Below are 20,292 nucleotides of genomic sequence, written 5' to 3' on the forward strand. Positions count from 1 at the left end.
GGCAAGCTGGCTAGCCACATCATTCTCGCCGGCGTCAAATAGGGATATCGACCTCGACCTTTTGCTGGAGGAGCTGGAGGAGGATGATACACCTACCTTATACTTCGGATGATGGCGCACCTTCTGCCAAGCACTGAGGTACTTTAACGGTTTGTAATGTTGGGATTGGTAGGTCGCCAACGCGGCACTGATGATGTCGAGCTCGCTCCTGACGCTCCCGCCGACCGCTCTTCCTGGATGTAATACCCCTGGAACTTTTGGATTTCTTCGTTGGCTCTGAATATGACATTACACACCATACTCTCATTGCGCTCGATGGTTCCATCCGGACGGTTTTCATTGTACCAGGGAGAGACACGCTACCAAGACCTATCCCCGCTTTGGTTCGTGCCAACTCCGGATCTTCGGAGATAATCAAATAGGCTTTGAATAACTGATCCATCTCCGCCGGATTGTACGGGGTGCGGACACCACGAGGAGTAGGAGTAGGAGTAGGAGTAAGAGGAGTTTGAGAGCCGCCGCTCCCTCCCGATCCGGGTTCGGGTGCCCACCCGTATCACCCATCGGAGGCATCTTGGTCGTCCACCGGGTAAGGCCGGTAGCCACCCGGAACTTGAGAACCTTGGGTTTGAGGAGGGGCCGAGAATTGCGTTTTCGGGCTAGGAAATGGTTGTGAGTCGAACCATTCGTGGTTCCAACCGCGGGAGTCGGAGGGGTGATCACCGAAGCCGGACATTTTTTTGTAAGAGTGAAAGATTGAGAATTGATGAGAGAATTTAGATAAAAATTGTGTAGTGTGGTGGAAATTTTTTTGTGTGGAAGTGGGAGTATTTATAGATGAAAATGTGAATTTTGGGGAAAAAAATTGAAAAATAAATTAAAAGTGGGGAGAAAACTGATATAATTTATTGGGGAGTGGAAAATATATTTTTTATTTAAAAACGATTTTTTAAATTAAATTCGATTTTTAAAAAAAAATTAAAAATGCCAACGGCTATGCCATTGGCCAATCTCGTCGCGCCACGTCAGCCTGCTCAGCGGCAGACAGCGCGTTGTCGTGCCAGCAATCACCGCTGCGTATGCTCTGACAAATATAACTCTAGGTACCAAATTTGTGATTTTGTTGTTATGGAGGATATTTTTGGAAATTTCAATTAAATAGAACCAAAATGTGATTTTTTTCTTCATTTCTTATTTCTTTTTTCTTCTTTAGTTTATTCTTCTTTCTTTTTTCTTCATTTTCTTCTTTCTTTTTAGTATTTTATCTTACTTTCTTCTTTTTTTTTCTCCTTAGTTTATGTTTCCTCTTTTTTCTTTTATCTTCTTTCTTTTTAGTATTTTATACATGCATCTAATTGGATTCATAATATAAATCAATAACAAAACCTCTAATTAAATTAATTATTTAAAGTTATTAAATCAATTGAATATTTTTAATTAAATTATTTATACTCATTTTAGGGTTGAAACACCTAACTAAAAATATTCAACTCTTTATCATTACGAATACAATTCAAAATTTTAAATTTTGATTAAGACTATATTGATTAATTATTAATTGAATATAAAATAATAATAATTATTTATCAATTACTACTAGTTGTTACTATTATAATAATAATATTATTATAATAATTAAATATACTTATAACTATAATTATAATTAAGTATATTTAAATTATATTAAAAATAAATTAATAATTAATTTATAACATCAAAATAATAATATTAATATTAATTAATAATAATAGTATAAAGAGTGAGGAGAATGAGAGAAGATATTATAATATCAATTTTGGAACTAGTTTTGTTAATGCTTAAAATATATTTTATAACACAAATGGAAAACTGAATTTGTTTAGAGGGTATTTTAGGGTGAAAATTGCATCAGGTACAAAAAAATGTGATTTATAAGTACCAAAGATAATATAAAATAAAGATCATGTACCATTTATATAGTTCACTCATAAATCAAATCCTATAAATGATTGAAGAACAAACATACCTAAATTGAAAAGGTGATACATTCCTTCCATACCATTAGTACACGTATTTAATTATTGATACATCCCTACCATTTATTTCCTCTTTCCTTAAGTTCCATTTTTATTTTGTACTTTGTTTTTCTTGTTAAGGTATTTCAGGGACTAAATATTTGACCATATTGGGTTAATTCAAAATAGAAAGTAAACCATGAAATCGGAGAGGGCGTGGTCGTAGCAAAAATCAGGAGTGGAGGTAGCGGAATTATATTATTTGGAAATTAAGAGGTTTTGAACTATGCCTCAGCCCGCTCTTATACAACGCTCCTCATTATAAATATCCTCACACACATTACACGCACTTCTCCCTTTCCTCCACACTCACTCAACGAGCTCAGTAAACCTATACATACATTTTGAATTTCTGTATCGACGCATTTCGCTTGATGATCGATCTGCTCAATTCGTGAGGCTAACGCTGCTCTCCAAAGCTCTGTAGCTGCAGTAGCGAGCTTGGTCCTCCGATTTTCTGTGTTCGTCTCTGTTTTTCTCGGCGTTCACGGAATTTATGCATTTTTTTGTGAATATTTATATTTTTACGTTTTTTTTGTGCTGATGTTTTTGCTTTGTGTGAGTGTTGTTGTGTTTATGAGTCTTGTTCGGTTTTTAAATGAACATGTTGCTGCTCATTTTTTTTCCGAGCATTTTTTCGCTCTGATTTTGAAATTTTGAAGTATTTTGCATAGATCTGAGTTGGAGGCTCGTTTTCGGTTTTGCATTTCTGGTATTAGCTTGCGCTTTGAGGAGCTTTGTTTTCGCTAATTTTGTAGCTCATTTTGTGTTTGTAAAATGTAGTTATATTTGAATATTTGGGGAGATTTTGGAAACATTTTCACAATGTGACTGGATTATTAGTGATTAGTTGAAATGAACAGATTCTACTGAAATTTGATTAGAATTAGTATTTTTAGATTTGATATGTTATTAGAGAAAGTAGCCCTAACATTTTGAAAATTTATAGCCTTTGCTTTCTCATTTGTAATTTGAACTGACATTGACTTTAATTTTGGTAAAGTTTGAATTTGCGTCCATTTGCCTTTGTAATCAACTTTCTAATCAGTAACAAATGTGACACTGGTGCCGATTACCACAAGATTTAGTAAATTTACTTGTTTTATGGGTTTGTGCCTAAAGCATGTAACGATTAAAGGTGTGTGACTTCAAGTTAAAACGAGTTTAATTTGCTTCAATGCCGATTGTAATTTCGCTATGAACTGAATAAAAGCTCAGTTATAAAAGGCATTAGCAAAGGAATAAAGCACCAAATGCTAATCTGATGAAATATTTGAATTTTGGACTGTGCTTATATTGATAGGCTACGTTTATAAGGAGATTTATCTTGTTTTTAACATGCATTATTTTTAATCCTTGCAGCAATCATGAAGGCATGCTAATTTGGTTCCAGAGACTCTTATTCAATGAAGCATGCAGTCATGAATGACGAGAATAGGTCATCCAATCTTGGGGAGCCTACTGCAAGAGTCACAAGAGCACGAGCGAAATTATTAGGCTCATCAAGTGGATTGCCACCACTATATCCTTCAGCAAAACAAGATGACAAACGGGTCTCACGAGCAAGCTTGAAAAGAGCTGCACCTGACAAACCAGCAGAGAGTTTGGCCGCTTGTCGCCCACACAAGAAAAGGGCTGTTCTTAAGGATGTAACAAATGTCAACTGTGGAAAAGTGTACATAAACTGCATTAATGCAGTGAAAGGTCAGGTGAGAATGATACCACCGGAGGTTCTCCACCTCTCATATTTCACTTTGTCATTTTCTTCTCCATTCTTCGATCAATATTTGTGGAATACTGTCTCATAAGTCATTGCATTGGACATTATCAGCCTATTAGGCAGGACAGGAAAGGATCTTTACAGAAGAAGGGAAAGGTGGAACCTGCTTGTTTGGTTAAAAAATCCGAGGGTGTGGAAGTTAAAGTTGAAAACATAGTGGATGAGATACACGAGGTAAAAGCGGAGCGATCCCAGGATGTTTGTCCTGCTGTAGACTTGCCAACTGAACCAACTGAAATTACAAAGGAAGAAGTGTCAGCTGCAGCAGATTTGGTTCCTTTGAAGATAGACATCAAAATTTTTCCACCATGGGGTCCATCTGATAGAGGTTAGATTCTGTACCTAGATTCTCAATTCAACTCTGGATTCTGGAATGTTAACTAAAACCTAGTATATTGTAATTTACAACAAATTAAACATGTCGATATTTTTGGGAAACTTTTTGACAACAGTACTGTATGTGACATGCCAAGAGATTGGGTACTTACATTCAATACTCAAGAGATTCTTGAAGCAAGGCACTTGGAGAAGATCAAACTAAAATAACTGAATATAAAGTTAGCTGAAACTGCAGCTGTTTAAGTAGTTTGATCATTTATACCCATGGAATTCTATGTATTCATTATGGTGCTCAATACTTACCATAATGTGCAAATTTGACATTTTTTGGCTGACCATGCAGACGAAGGTGTGCTTTGCATAAAAGAGGAGAGCTTGGAAGAAAGGGGAGTTATTGATATAGATTCAAGACACAGGGATCCGCAGATGTGTAGCCTCTATGCAGCTGATATATATACTAGTTTATTTGCAAGACAGGTTTGTGCAGATTGACTAAATGTTATAAGCCTTAATTTGTTTCTGCTATTGTCTGAATTTGTGGGTGGCTCAGCATGGGATTATCAGAGGCCTTGGTGATATTGCTTCCACAAGTTTCACTTTCACAGTCCATTTAATTGTCGATTAGGATGGATTATGTGCTTGATTCATCTCTGGTTCTTTCAAAAGTTTAAACTCTTCATGATGTGGATGGTGTATAAAATATTTTCTTGTAATTAGGATTGATTGAGAAACTTCTTATCCATTATTAATTATGTCCGTTCTTCTTCCAGGTTGATCGAAAGCCTTCACCAGATTACATGGAAAAGCTGCAGCTGGACATCACCAAAGGCATGCGGGGTATTTTGATTGATTGGCTTGTTGAGGTAGTTTGCTTACTCTTATACCAACTGAGCTCTTATCTATATATACTACCACCATCTCTCCTTTGACTTAATTAAGATTTTCGCGTATGAACTCTATGTAGGATCGGTTAGATGTTTATTTCAATTTCACAGAATATACAACCAGATTTAATACATCAATCCCTTTTGTAGTCTTAGGCAAAGATAAGGAGAGTCTCATATCAAACAATTTAGTGAGGGAAACAAAAGTCATTTTCAGAGTTTTTTTTTTCTTCCTTTTTTCCCCTTTTTTTCCCTTTTTTTTCACTTCCAAGTCATTTTATGTATACTTCCTCTTTCTCAGGTTTCGGAAGAATATGCGCTGGTTCCTGATACTCTCTACCTCACTGTAAATCTTATAGATAGATACCTGTCTGAGAATTACATTGAGAAGCAAAAGTTGCAGCTTCTTGGTGTAACATGCATGCTAATTGCATCGTAAGTTGTTCACCGTTTTATATTTACTTTAAGGAAAAAAACACACAACAAACTTATGGTTTGTTTTTTGTTACATGCAACCATATTTCATTTTCTTTTCTAGGCACCATTCATGTTAAAAAGTGTTGGTGGTCATTAGATCAGTTTTCTTCAATTATATCAAGATAGTGAGTTTAGTAAGTCAGGAGATTTTGTTCTCATGTTTTGTCAACTTTGTATACTGATATATTTACTGCTGATTATCCTGTAGGAAGTACGAAGAAATTTGTGCACCTCGCGTGGATGAATTTTGCTTTATCACCGACAACACCTACAAAAAGGAAGAGGTGCTCATTTCTCCTTAAAATAACCATTTCCATCTTGCATACTGATGCAGAAGAGGCTGTTGAATCGTTTTCTCTATTGTTAGTTTTATCTTGGCGCTTCCTTTAAAAATAGGCAAGATGATGCTCTTGTACCAAAATTTGACAACAGCATAGCAGTCCTAATCTATTCTAATTTCAAGTTTCAACTTACAAAATCTCTCATTCTGCGTATGCTAAAATTGTAGATGTGCATTGACAGGTGGTGAAAATGGAAAGCCGAGTTCTGAACCTCTTGAGATTCCAAATATCCGTGCCCACTCCGAAGAAGTTCCTCAGGTATGCACGGCTTAACTCAGCAATCTTTACTTGTTTTACTTTCACACTGAGAGCTGACTGTCTTTAAATTTTCATGTGCTTGTTAACTGAAGGAGGTTTATTCAAGCAGCACAAGCTTGTTATAAGGTAGATAAAAAGCCTCTGAAGTAGTTGTTAGTTTCTATCGAAAGAAGTTACTTCAGCTTGACGAAACTGCTCCCATTTCTCAGGTTCCTTCTGTAGAGCTGGAATTCCTGGCAAATTACTTAGCAGAACTAACTCTCATCGAGTACGGTTTCCTCAAATACCTTCCATCCCTAACCGCTGCCTCTGCCATATTCCTAGCTAGATGGACTCTGGATCAGTCGGAAAATCCATGGGTTCGTATTCCTAACGCCACTCAATCCTCTCATTCCTCCCATTTTCGAGTTCAACTATCAAAAACCAATAAAATCACATCTTGCAGAACCCGACTCTGGAGCACTACACGAGGCACAAAGCTTCAGAGCTGAAAAACACAGTTCTAGAATTGCAAGACTTGCAGCTAAACACAAAAGGAAGCATGCTCAACTCCATCCGTGAAAAGTACAAGCAACCTAAGGTAAATAAGACAGAATCCTTCCATCCACAAACAAGTTAAGTTGCAGTTCGCATTCATCTAACATGTTGTTTGTGACAGTTCAAATGTGTCTCTACTCTGCGGTCACTAAAATCTGTTGAGTTGCAATTCTAAGCATAACAGCCTCGTCTACTGATAATATTTACTGCAACCAGCTGACTTGGTGAAGACCAGCCTCACCCCCAGCAGATAAATGGACGCCGTCCCCATTCTTTACTTGTACATCTTGCAGCATCTGTTAATCCCACCCATTGATTTTGTAAACCAATCAGCTCTGGTGTTTCCAGAAAGGCTTTTGTAACGGCATGAATGTAATGTGGAGCTACTGCTATTTATAAAAGCACATAATGTCTCTCATCTATTTTTTTTTTGAGTTGGTTGTGAGGATTATCGTAACTTAGCTAAAAAACAACTTAACTGTATCTTCTTGCTTCTTGAATCTGTCGATCAACATCTTCGTCATTACATCAATGGTGGTAAGTTATTCCTAATAAATTTGACTTCTCTCTCATCTCCAGACTTCTGCAAAGAAAATTTTAAAATTTTAGGATTGGTGGTGGTGTGATCTTTGGGTTTATGAATTTGAATTGGGGCAATCTTTGCACTAAATCTAACCCATTTCATCTCCTGAAATTTCATAGTCCAAGACTCCAATCCATGTTACATCAAATAATATAAACCTCCACTGATTTTTTTCATACAGGTCTTGGATATTTAAGGTTGAATACTAGTACATATTTTTCATTATATTCACTATATAAGTACAAGATTCGAGGAGAAAATGAATTTAGTACTATTACTAGTTTGAAATAAAAATTTGTTCATCAATTATTCATTACTATATGATTTAGAGTTTAAATTCAATTTAACTGTTTTTTTGCAACAGGTCTGTCTCATAAATGGGCATCGATTTTAATAATTTTGGAGATGGGTTGTATGAAAGAGAGGTTATAGATGAGTTGAGAGATATACAAGATAATAATTATAATTAAGTTGGCCAAAAAAGGTAGGAAAACAAGAAACAAAGTGAAAAGAAAATGACTAACAAACAACAGTTAGTTCAGCAAAAATATGAACCAAGGCAGAGACCCTTCCCATGCCCTTTCTGGGGAAGAGAAATAGCCATTTAAACATTGAAACAGCAGATTCTGATTAGGGTTTGTAACAATAGGCTGGGCGTCCTTACCATGCCAACGGAGGCGATTCCGACACGGCTCCTTCCGGTTTCCCCCACCACAAAAACCCCCAAGGAATGCAGAATCATCAACTCCCACTCTACACCAAGCTTACCAGAACTGCAGTCCTACCCGTCACCGGCAGGAGACTCGCGGCATTCTCCAGACGCTCCCACACTTCCTTACGTCTCTCCACCTCTGACTTTTTGCGCGCTTGGTCTTCCTTGTAATTTGCAATGCAGGCCACAATCAACGCGTCGTCCATCTCTGCCAGCATCCGTTTCACGTTTAGAGTCAAGTTCAGGACAGCCTGGTTCCAGTGGTGCTCAGCGTTTCTTTCCAGAGCTGGGAACACTATTGGCACAATGAGTTGCCGGTTGTGCGCGATTAGGTTCACGACTTGATCGTTGTTCCACAGGAAAAGAGCCCTTTCGGCTACCTGCATAGTCACCATTGATGTATAAAGACGAGCCTTGCTAAAATAGAGAAGCTCTCAAGAAAATAAATGAGGGTTCAGGAGCAAACAACGTCGTGTGAAATACACCGACCAGCAAAAACATATCTCGATCAAAACAACCATTCCTGCAAACTTGTCCTATGAGTCTACACAAATTAAAGAGTTGCACTAGAAACAAATAGTATTAAGCATAAGTAACTACACCAAACAAAACAATCGATATCGTGTAACAAGTTGAACTAGACTCCAAAAGCCAACGAAGGAAACCATTTACCTGAAAATGGTAGCTATTAATGCAGTGCCCAAGACGCCAAAACAGAGGAACCATGACCTTTTGAAACTCGGCCATGTTAATTATTTCAAGAATCTCCTCCAACTGACCCAAAAACATCACCTCCTTCTGGCTATTCGTGACGGGCCAATATTTCAAAAGCCCCTTAATCACACAACCAGCCAGCTTCGGCTCCTTCTCAATAAACTGGCTCACACAATATGACAGCTGCTGAAAGTAAACCGCCAGTGACTTTGGCTTGTGCAGAGGAATCAGTACCCTTGAAAGAAAGATCTTGTGTTCCTCCTTTAGAGGCAGAGCGAATCCGGTGATCACACTCCCAAAAATCTCTAACAACTCTGCAATACCATTATGTTTCTCCGTCTCAAACACGAATCTGTAGAACACACTGTTCATACACTTCCTTATAAACGGCCGATGAACCATAAACTTCCCATATACCCTATGAAGAATCGCCTTCAAACAGTCCCTTTCCCGGGGATCCTCTGAATCAAACAAGTCAATGATTCTCAGAATAAAGGTGCAATTGATATACTTCTTGGCGACTTTGGTTTCCAAAGAGGGTGAAGTCACAAACTTGAGCAGGAAATCATACACTATCTGTAAGTGTGACCAGGCCAGATCAAATGTTGGCTCGTCATCATTGTCATTCTCACCTGAACTCGAGCTACTAGACCGAGTACTAGGTGGGAAAACACGAAACAAGTTAACTGAGCACATCTTGCAAGAAGCTAAAATCGCGGGCTCTGTGAATTTTGGGGGGCTCTGTGATACAAAATCAAGCAGCTCGAGCAATGTGGCTCGTTTAAGCTCCTTTTCTTGAACATTCTTCATGGGATCAGTGAAATCAAACACTACACAGCAGAGGCTCAGCTTACTTATGAAAAGATTCATCTTCTCCGAGCTCGGAACGTCCTTGAAGGCTAGCAACGGCTTGATTCCAGCAATCACACAGGCCGGAAAGACTGCGGCTGAAGCTTTTTTCGCAGCAGGGCCGCCAGCAGATGACGAATTCAGCCCCGGGCTAGGGTTTCTTGGAGAATCAGAATCTGATTTCTGGGATTTCCGAGGCACTTTACCAAGTATTTGTTTCCACATTCTGGGTTCTCGAGGATTTATCTAAGGAAAAGCTCAAGAATATAGCTCTAAGGAAAAAAGATTGAAACTTTAGTGCTTCAAATTAAAGGCATTTTGGAGTAAAGTGTAGGGAATGAAAGAAAACCTAACCCACAAACATAATAACAACCAATGATGATAAAAAAAATTGGGCACCTGAGAAAAAACCAGCCTAAATTGAGAAATATCCAAAACAATCGCATAAACTACACAAAAATACGAGATCTCTACACAATTTCTAACAAAAAAGCTATAAATTCATCAATGCACCCCCAGAATTCCTCAGCTGCACCCAACCAGAATCCAATGAACAACCCACCGCAGCAGAAACCATAATTCAAAAGTGAGAAAAACTGAATCAATCCTTCGAGGGCTAAAAAAGCCGAAGAAATCAACAGATAAAAACCTAGGATTCCCCAAATTGAGGAGAGGGGAAAATAAAAGGGAGGACAAAATTGCAAAAACCACAAACGCACATTATGCTTAGATGGGGGAAAAGCTGGGATCTTCAGTTACACATATACATTGTGTTATGATATATGTGCAATAAAGATGTATGTGTTCGTGGATGCCAAAAACCTAGGAAATTTGCCATTGATGGGCTGAGAAAGAGAGGGGCGTCGTCAATAATTTCATCACGATTTTTGTTTTTGCGGTTGTTTGTTTCAAGAATTCAAAATGGAAGGGAAGAAAACAAATTGGGAATTGGAAAGAAATGAGAAATGGAAATGATGATGCTTGCGCTTTTTCACAGTGGTTCAGAGTGAAGATCCACCATCACCACGACATGGGATTTCGCCTTTTGGTCCATTCTTTTTTATCAAATATTTCCTATTTTTCATTTTATTACAAATTTTGTGATGCAAATTTTATTATACTCCGTATTTTCATAATTTCAATAATAACTTTTTTTATAGAATCACTATAATTTAAGTCTCAAATATAGTTGCAAATATAACTAGTCTTTAAAAAAATACTCCATGAAAGAATATTAATTCATTTAAGAAATTGTAAATGTGGCATGTGCCAAGATTGTGGGCTCTCAAAAAAGGAACTTTATCATTGGAAATTTGTGTCTCCAGATATATAGGCAACCTATTGATAAAATGTCATCCGATAAAATAGTTCATCTATTGCAGCAAAAAGGCGATTCCGTCGCCTTGGCGGCCCCCACACTCCGGCCCGACATCATGTGAGGGGATTCAATCAGGGTACGCAGTAGCCCGTTAAGGGGAGGCTTTAACCCACTGGCTGCCAGAAGCCCATCTCTCAAGGCCTCACACTTGTGTCATTTATGAAGACATTGTCATGTTTATGAAGACAGTGTCATGTATCTTGCATATTTGGCCACTCTTGAAATATCATGATTGTTAGGAAGTTGATACTAATTATTTCACCATGCTATTTCAAAATTTGCAGTTACACGACGATTATCAAGATAAAAATATTTGATCCAAAATTGAAGCAATAGAACTGATAAAACCATTCTGGTTTAAATTAAGAATGCTCGGTTCCAAAACGAAAATCATAATCATAGATCAAAATTGTTAGTTTCAATCAGTTACCATAACATCTCTAAACTATACACATTTTTCTTCAATGAAATATGTAGAAGTATTTTTTGGGTCAATATACCTACAACTTTTTGTCTTATGATCAAATATGACAAAATACAATTTTATACACTACTTTATCTTTTAACACATAATATCAAAGTTATAGTAATAAAATGTGAAACAAACTCCATCTCATATAAATAAGATCAATGGATGAGTTGAGTCCTACCTACTACACTAACTACAAGGGTTAGTACTATTATATGAACATTTTCCTTTCTTATGTATTTAAGGTTATGACTTGAATTTTGGAGACATGTATAAATAGGCTAAATTTTTAAAAATACAAAAAATATACTTACATGATCTTTCATAAAAAATGTAGTAACATCTAAGGTCTGAAAATTGATATGGATAGCTCGAACTATAACGTGAGAATTCTAAATATAAAAATCGCAAACCAACTTATTTTCGTGATAGAAGCTCTCATCATCTCCTCAAGAAAACATAGAAAAATAATAAATGCAAAACTTGTTAAGAACAAGACTAACTTATGTATAGGTCAAGAAAACATTTAATACAACAAAATATAGAATATGAGGATTAATTATATTTTTCATTTAAAAGTGGAGTAAGTGCGTAATGACGTTGATCATTAAGAATGTACTTAATTACTAATTACCCACCTAACCATACTCAGGGGTAAAATAGTCCTTCTACATTGTTTTTCAAAAATTTTCCATATCGAACGGCTCAAAATAAGAAAAATAATTAGATAAGAAAAATCTGACGTCATAAAATTATTATAAAGAGATGAGGAAGAAAAATGAGACGAAGAGTCGTAAATACTCCGAATGTAAATAATTGCAATATTTGGAAAATAGGAAAAACCCAACTGTTGAAGAAGCTTGAATGACCCATCAACAAAACGAGCTTCCATCTACCAGAAAATTTGGCTCTGATTCTCAGCCTTCGTCAAACCCTAGTTTGAGTTGATTTATACGGGTGAGTAATTAGATTGTTAATTTGATTAGTTACTAGTGTTAGTACATAGGTTTTGCACATGTTTTAATTCGTGAATGGTTAATTGATTAATGGCTTCGTTTTACTTCTCCAATTCTGTACGGTCTTGATTTTGATTTTAAGTTTACTATGTGTTTGGACTGTGGGTGGGTATTGCGGAGATGGTCAACGATCTAATGGTTCAAAAAATATCAATTTGGGGTTGTTGGAATTAGCTGGGGTTGTTGGAAATTGAAGTAATTCTGCTACTTTCTTTGGTATTTTTGGTGTTATTTTTAGCTTGTGTGATGGTTTTTTGGTCTCAATTTAACTTTTTTAGGTAACTGGAATTGTATAGACTAATTCTATATCTATTTGTGGAATTCTGCTTCTAATTCAGAATAGTTTGAAGATATAAGCGTTGTTCTTTGAGCTATTCAGATACAGTATAATCTTTCTCCAAAAGCTTTTCTACGGTGATTATTTGGCTTTGTTTTGATTGAGAGATGTAATTTGTTTACGAGTGTAATGAATGGAACGAGTTAGCTTCTAATGTTTATGCTTTATGTGGTGTGAACAGATAAGGTCAAACAACGCCCTTAAGCTCAGAGATATTACTGCTACTTGAATTTCAGCATTGTAGGAAAGGATCTGAAGGTTTTTACTGGGCGGTTGTCCCATGTTTCCAGAGTGTTGTCTAGGGTTGTCAGACTTGAATGGATTTTCCCATTCTGGGATATCATCATAAAATTTTAACTGACGAAACCGATTTGTTGATGGAGGGAGCTAACAGTCGCAGTGATACTGAACACGTTATTGACATAACAAGCAGTGGTAGTGCTTCTTCATCTAATTCATCCCATGAAAGGCCACCACCTGGTTTGGAACAGCAAAGGAGTGAAGACCTGCCATCTACTAGTGCTAGGGTTCCCCTTTATCAGCCTCAACCTTTTACTGCCAGTGGGTCAATCTCAAGGAATTCACTAAGTCGAAGAGGAAGTACTCGCAGCCGACAAAGAAGTCCATTAAATTCCGGGTTATGGATATCGGTTGAGCTTATATTAACAGTCAGCCAAATTATAGCAGCTATTGTTGTCTTTTCCTTGTCAAGAAGTGAGAAACCACATGCCCCTTTGAGAACATGGGTTGTTGGATATGCATCTGGCTGTTTGGCAATACTTCCTCTTCTATATTGGCGTTTTAAACATCGCAATCAAAGTCAAGAGCAGGACTCATCTCAGAACGGACAAGATGCTTCCCTGAGCAATAACTCTGCTGTTCCTTTCTCAAGGAGATCAATAAACAGAGAAGACAGCTGGACAACTGGTACAACAACTAGAAGCACTCAAAGTAATGAATTGCTGAATTCGAGGTAATGGTTGTTATATTTCAGCATTTAGGAATGCAATGCTATGTGACTTGATTTTGAATAGCAGCTATGGAAAAGTTTACTGATCCTTATATGGTTGTCATGATAAAGGAAAATTTAGGTAACATGTCATAGAGAAGCTTACATGCTGGAATTATTATCCCCCCCCCCTCCCAAGATTTGTTCATACAGATTTTTGTTATTCAATGGATATCAGGGTTGGGGGTGGGGTTGCTAAAGATACATGCTGGAATTATTAATTTTTATTTGTTTTTTCTTCTGGTTGTTGGTTGGGGAGGGTATTCTGGCTTTATATTCGAGCTAATCTGTTAATACTACAATTTACACATGCGTCTTCCATAACATAGTTGTAGCGTTGGGTATCTTTTTGCCAGTCATGTACTGTGAGAAGAAGACATGTTGACTCTTGGAAGCTGTGTCACTTTTTCTATGTAGAAACTAGGAGTCTTGTGAAAACTTTCTTGTGATATTTCAAGTGCTTGCACATAGGCAGCTTAATATATCTGCGCTTACTGTGTCAGGCTTAAGGTATTTGTCGAATATTTGAAGCTAGCTTTGGACTGCTTCTTTGCCGTGTGGTTTGTCGTTGGAAATGTATGGATTTTTGGAGGCCACTCGTCTTCTGCTGAAGCTCCAAATTTATACAGGTACTGCATGAGAATATTTACTTGCTAGAGCTAGTATGCATGGAAAAATGTTTCTTATCTAATGATGCCGACTGGTTTGCAATTTTTCTACTTGCAGGTTGTGCATAGTGTTTCTGACCTTCAGCTGTATTGGATATGCTATGCCGTTTATTCTGTGTGCTACGATCTGCTGCTGCCTCCCCTGTATAATATCAGTCCTGGGCATCAGAGAAGATTTTACTCAGAACCGTGGAGCTACTCAAGATTCGATTAACTCTCTACCAACCTATAAATATAAAATGAAGAAAAACAAGAACAGTAAGGAACATAGCTCTAATGCAACCGAGGGTGGGATAGTGGCTGCTGGAACAGAGAGAGAGCGCGTAATATCAGTAGAGGATGCTGTAAGCTTCACATATCTCCATCTTAAACAATGCGATTAAGTTTCTCATAACTCTCGCTCTTGATCAGCGATTTGGTTGTTGATACGTTATCTGCAAATGCATATGACCTTTGTTTTATTATGCTCTCCTCAACAGGTTTGTTGCATTTGCTTAGCGAAATATGTCAACAACGACGAGCTCAAGGAGCTACCTTGCGCTCATTTCTTCCACAAGGACTGCGTGGATAAATGGCTGAAAATCAACGCCACGTGCCCACTCTGCAAAGCCGAGGTTTGTGATACCCTTTTCAGCTCGCTCACTGCAGCAACTGCCAGCCTGCAAAACAGCACCATGCTGTATCGGTGAGGAAAAAAAACGCAAAAAAAAGAGCTCGGACGAACTTGCAAATTGTTCGTTCACCAACTGTGCATAGTCGATCTTGAGGAGGCCAAGACCCGGAATCCTATCTTGTGGTTTTCCGGCCGAAATCGCAATTCTACTGTTGCAGTTTGATCTATAAGTGTTCTTTGCCTAGCATACTGTGAATTGTGAAGAACATTGCCATGTATTTCAGGATGGGATAATGAATTTATGTAATTGTAATGTAATATTGATACATGTTCATTCACATACTAAAAACTGCCAAATTATTGAAAGGGTAATGATTTCACAATTCTAGAAAAAAAATAAAAAGCAATAATTGTACTCCATTTATCGAGCTAACAACTACTCCTAGCAAATTGTTAAGATTGTACACTTCAAACCTTTGTCTTTCTAATATTTTTTCTTCAATTGTCCACTATATGGAAGATATATTTTTCTATTACGATTTAATTTGAATTCCACAACCTGAGGCTGCCACGTGTGATTTCCTCACCCTAAAAACAAAAAAAATATATATATTTCTTTTTTTTAAATAAAAATATTACAATCAATAGATATAGTACCATTTTTTAAAAATTTTGAATAGTCTAAAAAATTAATAGTATCTTTTTATTTTAATAATTTTTTTTCTGATGGATTGCATTTCATTTTTCACTAATTTTATACTACTAATATTCTTAATCATTGTTTTTAGCGTTCTTCTGTTTAGTATACATCAAATTTGTGACGAAGATTAAGATTTTTAACGTGTCATCGTCTAATACGAGTGCGACTACCAATAGCGCTTTCTCGATTACCATAAATGGCACACATATCAAACATATTTGCATTTCTTTTTTCAGGGCTTCTTTTGCTCTCGCGCGCGTACACACACACACACACACATCTGTACTTGCGAAGGAATGCTTATATCCATCACTCAGCTGTTTCGTCGTCTTCATCCTTAGATTCGCTTTTTCTACCTCCATTAGGTAAAAAGCTCTAATTCTATCCCATCTTTATACATCTGCTGCATGTGCCTGAAAATGCCTCTCTTTTTATGCATATCAGTCGGTCGATATCTAGGAAGATTGATTTGAATTTGGGTTTTTTTCGTCGGTTGTTAATGTCGGGATAGGGTTTTAAAAAAACTAATGAATCTTTTGTTCTCAGTTTTGACTTAAATCGAATTCATTCTTGGATTAATTAAGTGTAGTAATACATGAGTGTATTTCTCGGCCATGAATATAATATTAGGGCTCATTAGGTGGTTCAGATTCGTATCATTTCCCATTCGTGTTTCTGCATGTTCAGGTCACGCGTTGCATTTGTTTTTAGTCGGTTTCTTGTTTTCATTTTCGCTTAATTAAAAATAGCTACTCCCTCCTCCACCAATACAAGGCCAAGGCCAATTTGTGGCCAACGCCAATTTGACTGAGCATGAGTTTTAAGAAATGTGGTAGAATGTGTGTGGAAAACGTAAAATTAGTAAAAAAGCAAATGAGACATTTATTGGTGGACGTAGGGATCTACTATGTTTTCTTTCTTTCATTGATTGTTTAATTTTTTTTCTCTTTTGTAATGTTCTAATTTTCATTATTTAGGTAATATCTTGATTCACTAGATTGCTTTTCTGATTGTGATTTATTGAATACAATGTGCATGTGGCCGATTATGGACTCTTACTAAGACACATGCTATTGCATGTGCAGGTTGATTTGGAGTATCAACAAATCAGTTACATCTATATTTGTGGTTTTTGCTTATGTTATTCATCGTTGGTGCATCATGTCCAACAATTTGGTTTCTGAGCACCCAATCTCAGGTAGGCAGTTGGTTCCGAATCTTCAGATGGAGCATAGTTCTAGCTCTCCAGAATTTCCTATGAAAATGGTATCAAGCATTCCTGAATCACACCATTTCTATGTACCAGCCGATCAAAGTGGTCTGTTAGAGTCATTCTCCAGCTCTGGGTTCGGTACTCCAATGATGTCTAATAATATGTTGGGCCATAATGAATCTTCAGGTGTTAGTATGGGATCAAACCCAGTTTGGACGTCAAACCATATAGGTCCCAAGCATGCAAGTTCGCCGAAAAGCATAGCTGCACAGAAGGCTTAATTCCCATTTAAACGGAAGGCTGAGGCAGAACCTTTGGCAAACAGTGCTACTTCTCAGCAGTTGGCACAGCCTCACAAGCGGCCAGCACATGTGGGATCTGATGCTAATTTCCCTGGATTTATGCAGCCTTCAGCACATCAAAATAAAACTGCACAATCACAGTCTCGATTGAGCTCTCCAGTTACAACTGCTCAACCTATCAAGAAAATGATGCGGAATGACTCCATGTCTGGCAAGTCTGGCTTACAACAGCGGGGGCAAACTGGAAAGAGGCAAACTGCTCAAATCAAATCAGCATCCAAGGCTCATTTGGATTCATCAGGATGAGTAAGGTCCAAAATGAGGGAATCTTTGGCTGCAGCATTGGCTTTGGCTTGTCAGAACCAGGCGAATGCATTGCTAACTGAGAGAAACCAGAGGGATACGGATAATCCCATGGACTCCCGGGATTCTCATTTCTCCAGTTCTAGTGAGGGTGGTCAGGTTCCTGTTTCTCGTTCTGCAGAAGTTTTCCCTTCAAATGAATTGACTACACTTAACAAAACCAGTGGTTCTAAGGTGTTGCAGTACAGTTTACCTGATGAGGATGTTCCATTTTGCGAAAACTTCTTTGCTAAAGATGATCTTTTGCAGGGCAATGAGATTTCTTGGGCATTTAATTTTGATATGCATATGGAAGAGGGTAAGGAAAGTCAGCATACTGAAAAGTCTTTGAAAGAGGATGCTCTAGGGCACAAAGAAGGGGTTGAAACTTTGACACCAGAAGACTTGGCTTTTAAAATTGAAGCTGAGCTGTTTAAATTATTTGGTGATGTGAACAAAAAATATAGAGAGAAAGGCAGGTCTCTTTTGTTCAACCTCAAAGATCGTAACAATCTGGAACTGAGAGAAAGAGTCATGTCTGGCAAAATATCTCCGGAAAGGTTATGCTCAATGTCAGCTGAAGAGCTTGCTTCTAAGGAGTTAACAGAGTGGCGTATGGCAAAAGCAGAAGAGTTGGCACAGATGAAAGTTTTACCTGATACTGAGGTTGATATAAAACGTTTGGTCAGGAAAACACACAAGGGTGAGTTTCAGGTAGAGGTGGAGCATGATGATCTCATTGCTGCAGAGGTATCTGCTGGGAGTTCTTTTTTAACACGACCTCACAGGAAAAAGGCTGTCGAGTTTCAATCTCCTTCCGGGGCTAGTGATAAAGATAAAGAGAAGGTTGCAGGCCAAGCGAGCAGTTCAGAAGGCCAGGATTTCTCGGGCAGCCTGATTTTTCAGACAGATGAAACTGATCCAATGCAAGGAATGATGGTGGATGAACTGAAGGATGCTGACTTGCCACCAATCGTTTCGTTAGATGAGTTTATGGAGTCCCTTAATACAGAACCTCCATTTGAGGATCTATCTGGAGATGCAGGGAAGAAGTCTCCTGTACCATATGATCCATCTAGAGAAAGCCCAAAACGTTCTAGCAACCTTAGGGCTTCTAATCAAGCGTCAGATGTACATAAAGATGCTAGCGCCAAAGAGGCTTCTTTTGTCAAGAAACCTGACATGATGAAGGATTTGAGTGTTAGTCCTGTGAAAGAAACAGTTTGTCCTAGTTATGTACGGAATGCTGATTTGGTCTGGAATGGTCTCCTTCAGCTCAACACATCATCCTCTGTCACAGTTGGTGGGCTGTTTTACAGGTATGCATAATTGAGGTTGTAAACCGCAATCTAACATTTCAATATCTTTGCTCTGATCTTTACCTTCATAATTAACAGTGGTGAGAAGACATCAACAAAGGAATGTCCTGCCTCTCTTGAGATCAAGGGCAGAGTTAGACTCGATGCATTTGAAAAATTTATCCAAGAACTCCCCATGTCGCGAACACGTGCAGTCATGGTATATAATTCTTGCCCCCTCAAACGCTGCTGGGTATCGGCTTTTTGGCTGCAAAGAAGGCATTGTGGCCTCCCAGCACTGATGCCTAATTACCTTAATCTTTGTCTAGTAGTACTAGTTTGGATGTATAAAAGCAGAAGTGACGAAATATTCTCCAATATATATCAATGTTTTGTCACATGTTTTCCCACTTTCATGCTAATATTTTTGTTAGTCTTGAAAAAAATTTACCTTAGCTGTATAGATTCCACAACAATTGCTAGTTATAATCACCTTTAACATAAACATTAAACAGCAGCCCTTCAGGGGTAAAAATCATCGGTTAAATGCAGGTTGCTCTTTGTTTAAAGTTGATTTAATTGGCGTGTTCAAGATTTAATTGATGAACTGATTATCTGTATTAAGAAATCAGGATATGGATTCTTGAACGTTGATGAACATGTAGTATGGCACTTGCCACTTGTAGAATATTGGGTTTTGTAAAGAGGCAGTTGATTTCGATTGATTCTGTGTAGCAAGAGACTTGTTCTGGGGAAAATTCAGAGAGTTGCTGCCCTGCCTTGTTCTATTAGGCTGTTTAAATATAGCAATGAATTTGCTAAATTCAGAGTGTTGCTTTATCTTCTTGTTAAACTGCTTACTAACTAAACCATCCTCTCTCTCTGCAGGTTCTCCACTTCATTTTGAGGGACAAATCATCCGAGGAGCAGCGTTCTAACCTCTCTCAGGTAACTCTCTCTCCCCTCTTTTCTGTCTAGAGTGCTGTTGGGATATTATGCGGATGACGATTTTCTGGTGCAGGCTGTGAAAAAACACAGCTTGAAAAAGCAACCCTTTGGTGCCCCCACTAATACCCTAACTAGGAAACCCCAGCAGCCACCGCTGGGCCAGGACGAAGACAATGACATCCCGCCCGGGTTCGGCCCCGGTGTGGCAGCGAAGGACGGCCATGATTTACCTGAATTCAACTTCTCCTCCAGTCACTTCACTTCTCGAAAAGGGCTACAAGACCGGTTGAGGATGGGAGAGCTTATCAAGAGATATGGGCAAGAGATATAGTATTAATACATGGCATCATTTTATACCATCTTTAAATCCTACTCCTATCACCTAAATTTGGTACTACTACATATAATTGAAAGCATAACTCGAGTATGAACTTTTCGGGTTGATTTCTGTTGATGGTTTATACTTTTTTT

The 20,292-nt window shown here is 37.8% G+C and overlaps 4 protein-coding genes across 6 annotated transcripts; 3 read left to right on the forward strand and 1 right to left on the reverse strand.

Moving 5' to 3' along the window:
- The first annotated feature begins 2,325 nt into the window (after positions 1–2,325).
- Positions 2,326–7,099, forward strand: LOC121784835 (cyclin-A2-1-like). Its single transcript, XM_042183078.1, has 12 exons — positions 2,326–2,515; positions 3,417–3,763; positions 3,886–4,162; positions 4,517–4,650; positions 4,944–5,036; positions 5,359–5,492; positions 5,743–5,818; positions 6,057–6,133; positions 6,226–6,259; positions 6,343–6,492; positions 6,579–6,713; positions 6,792–7,099. Exons 2-12 carry the CDS (start codon positions 3,461–3,463, stop codon positions 6,843–6,845), a joined length of 1,467 nt encoding a protein of 488 aa, XP_042039012.1. The 5' UTR covers positions 2,326–2,515; positions 3,417–3,460; the 3' UTR covers positions 6,846–7,099.
- A 28-nt stretch (positions 7,100–7,127) lies between these two features.
- Positions 7,128–10,570, reverse strand: LOC121784836 (serine/threonine protein phosphatase 2A 57 kDa regulatory subunit B' kappa isoform-like). 2 transcript variants are annotated; one of them, XR_006046843.1, is made up of 3 exons: positions 8,638–10,570; positions 7,918–8,345; positions 7,128–7,253 (listed from the first exon to the last, which is right to left on the reverse strand). XR_006046843.1 is itself a non-coding variant. In XM_042183079.1 (2 exons), the coding sequence occupies exons 1-2, from the start codon at positions 9,751–9,753 to the stop codon at positions 8,007–8,009; spliced, it is 1,455 nt and encodes a 484-aa protein (XP_042039013.1). In that variant the 5' UTR covers positions 9,754–10,570; the 3' UTR covers positions 7,664–8,006. The 2 variants fall into 2 exon arrangements, 1 of the variants encoding a protein (XP_042039013.1); XM_042183079.1 differs by lacking the exon at positions 7,128–7,253 and having other exon boundaries at positions 7,664–8,345.
- Positions 10,571–12,164: 1,594 nt separating this feature from the next.
- Positions 12,165–15,384, forward strand: LOC121784837 (E3 ubiquitin-protein ligase At1g63170-like). The gene is made up of 5 exons (XM_042183080.1): positions 12,165–12,332; positions 12,910–13,701; positions 14,241–14,366; positions 14,464–14,749; positions 14,885–15,384. The coding sequence occupies exons 2-5, from the start codon at positions 13,046–13,048 to the stop codon at positions 15,092–15,094; spliced, it is 1,278 nt and encodes a 425-aa protein (XP_042039014.1). The 5' UTR covers positions 12,165–12,332; positions 12,910–13,045; the 3' UTR covers positions 15,095–15,384.
- A 576-nt stretch (positions 15,385–15,960) lies between these two features.
- LOC121784834 (PHD finger protein 3-like) lies at positions 15,961–20,205 on the forward strand. 2 transcript variants are annotated; one of them, XM_042183076.1, is made up of 6 exons: positions 15,961–16,083; positions 16,804–16,916; positions 17,025–18,894; positions 18,973–19,093; positions 19,762–19,821; positions 19,895–20,205. In XM_042183076.1, exons 3-6 carry the CDS (start codon positions 17,552–17,554, stop codon positions 20,150–20,152), a joined length of 1,782 nt encoding a protein of 593 aa, XP_042039010.1. In that variant the 5' UTR covers positions 15,961–16,083; positions 16,804–16,916; positions 17,025–17,551; the 3' UTR covers positions 20,153–20,205. The 2 variants fall into 2 exon arrangements, with proteins under 2 accessions (XP_042039010.1, XP_042039011.1); XM_042183077.1 differs by having other exon boundaries at positions 17,118–18,894.
- The last annotated feature ends 87 nt before the right edge of the window (positions 20,206–20,292 follow it).

This window comes from Salvia splendens, chromosome 21 (genome assembly GCF_004379255.2).
Source record: "Salvia splendens isolate huo1 chromosome 21, SspV2, whole genome shotgun sequence".
Classification (NCBI taxonomy): Eukaryota; Viridiplantae; Streptophyta; class Magnoliopsida; order Lamiales; family Lamiaceae; genus Salvia; species Salvia splendens.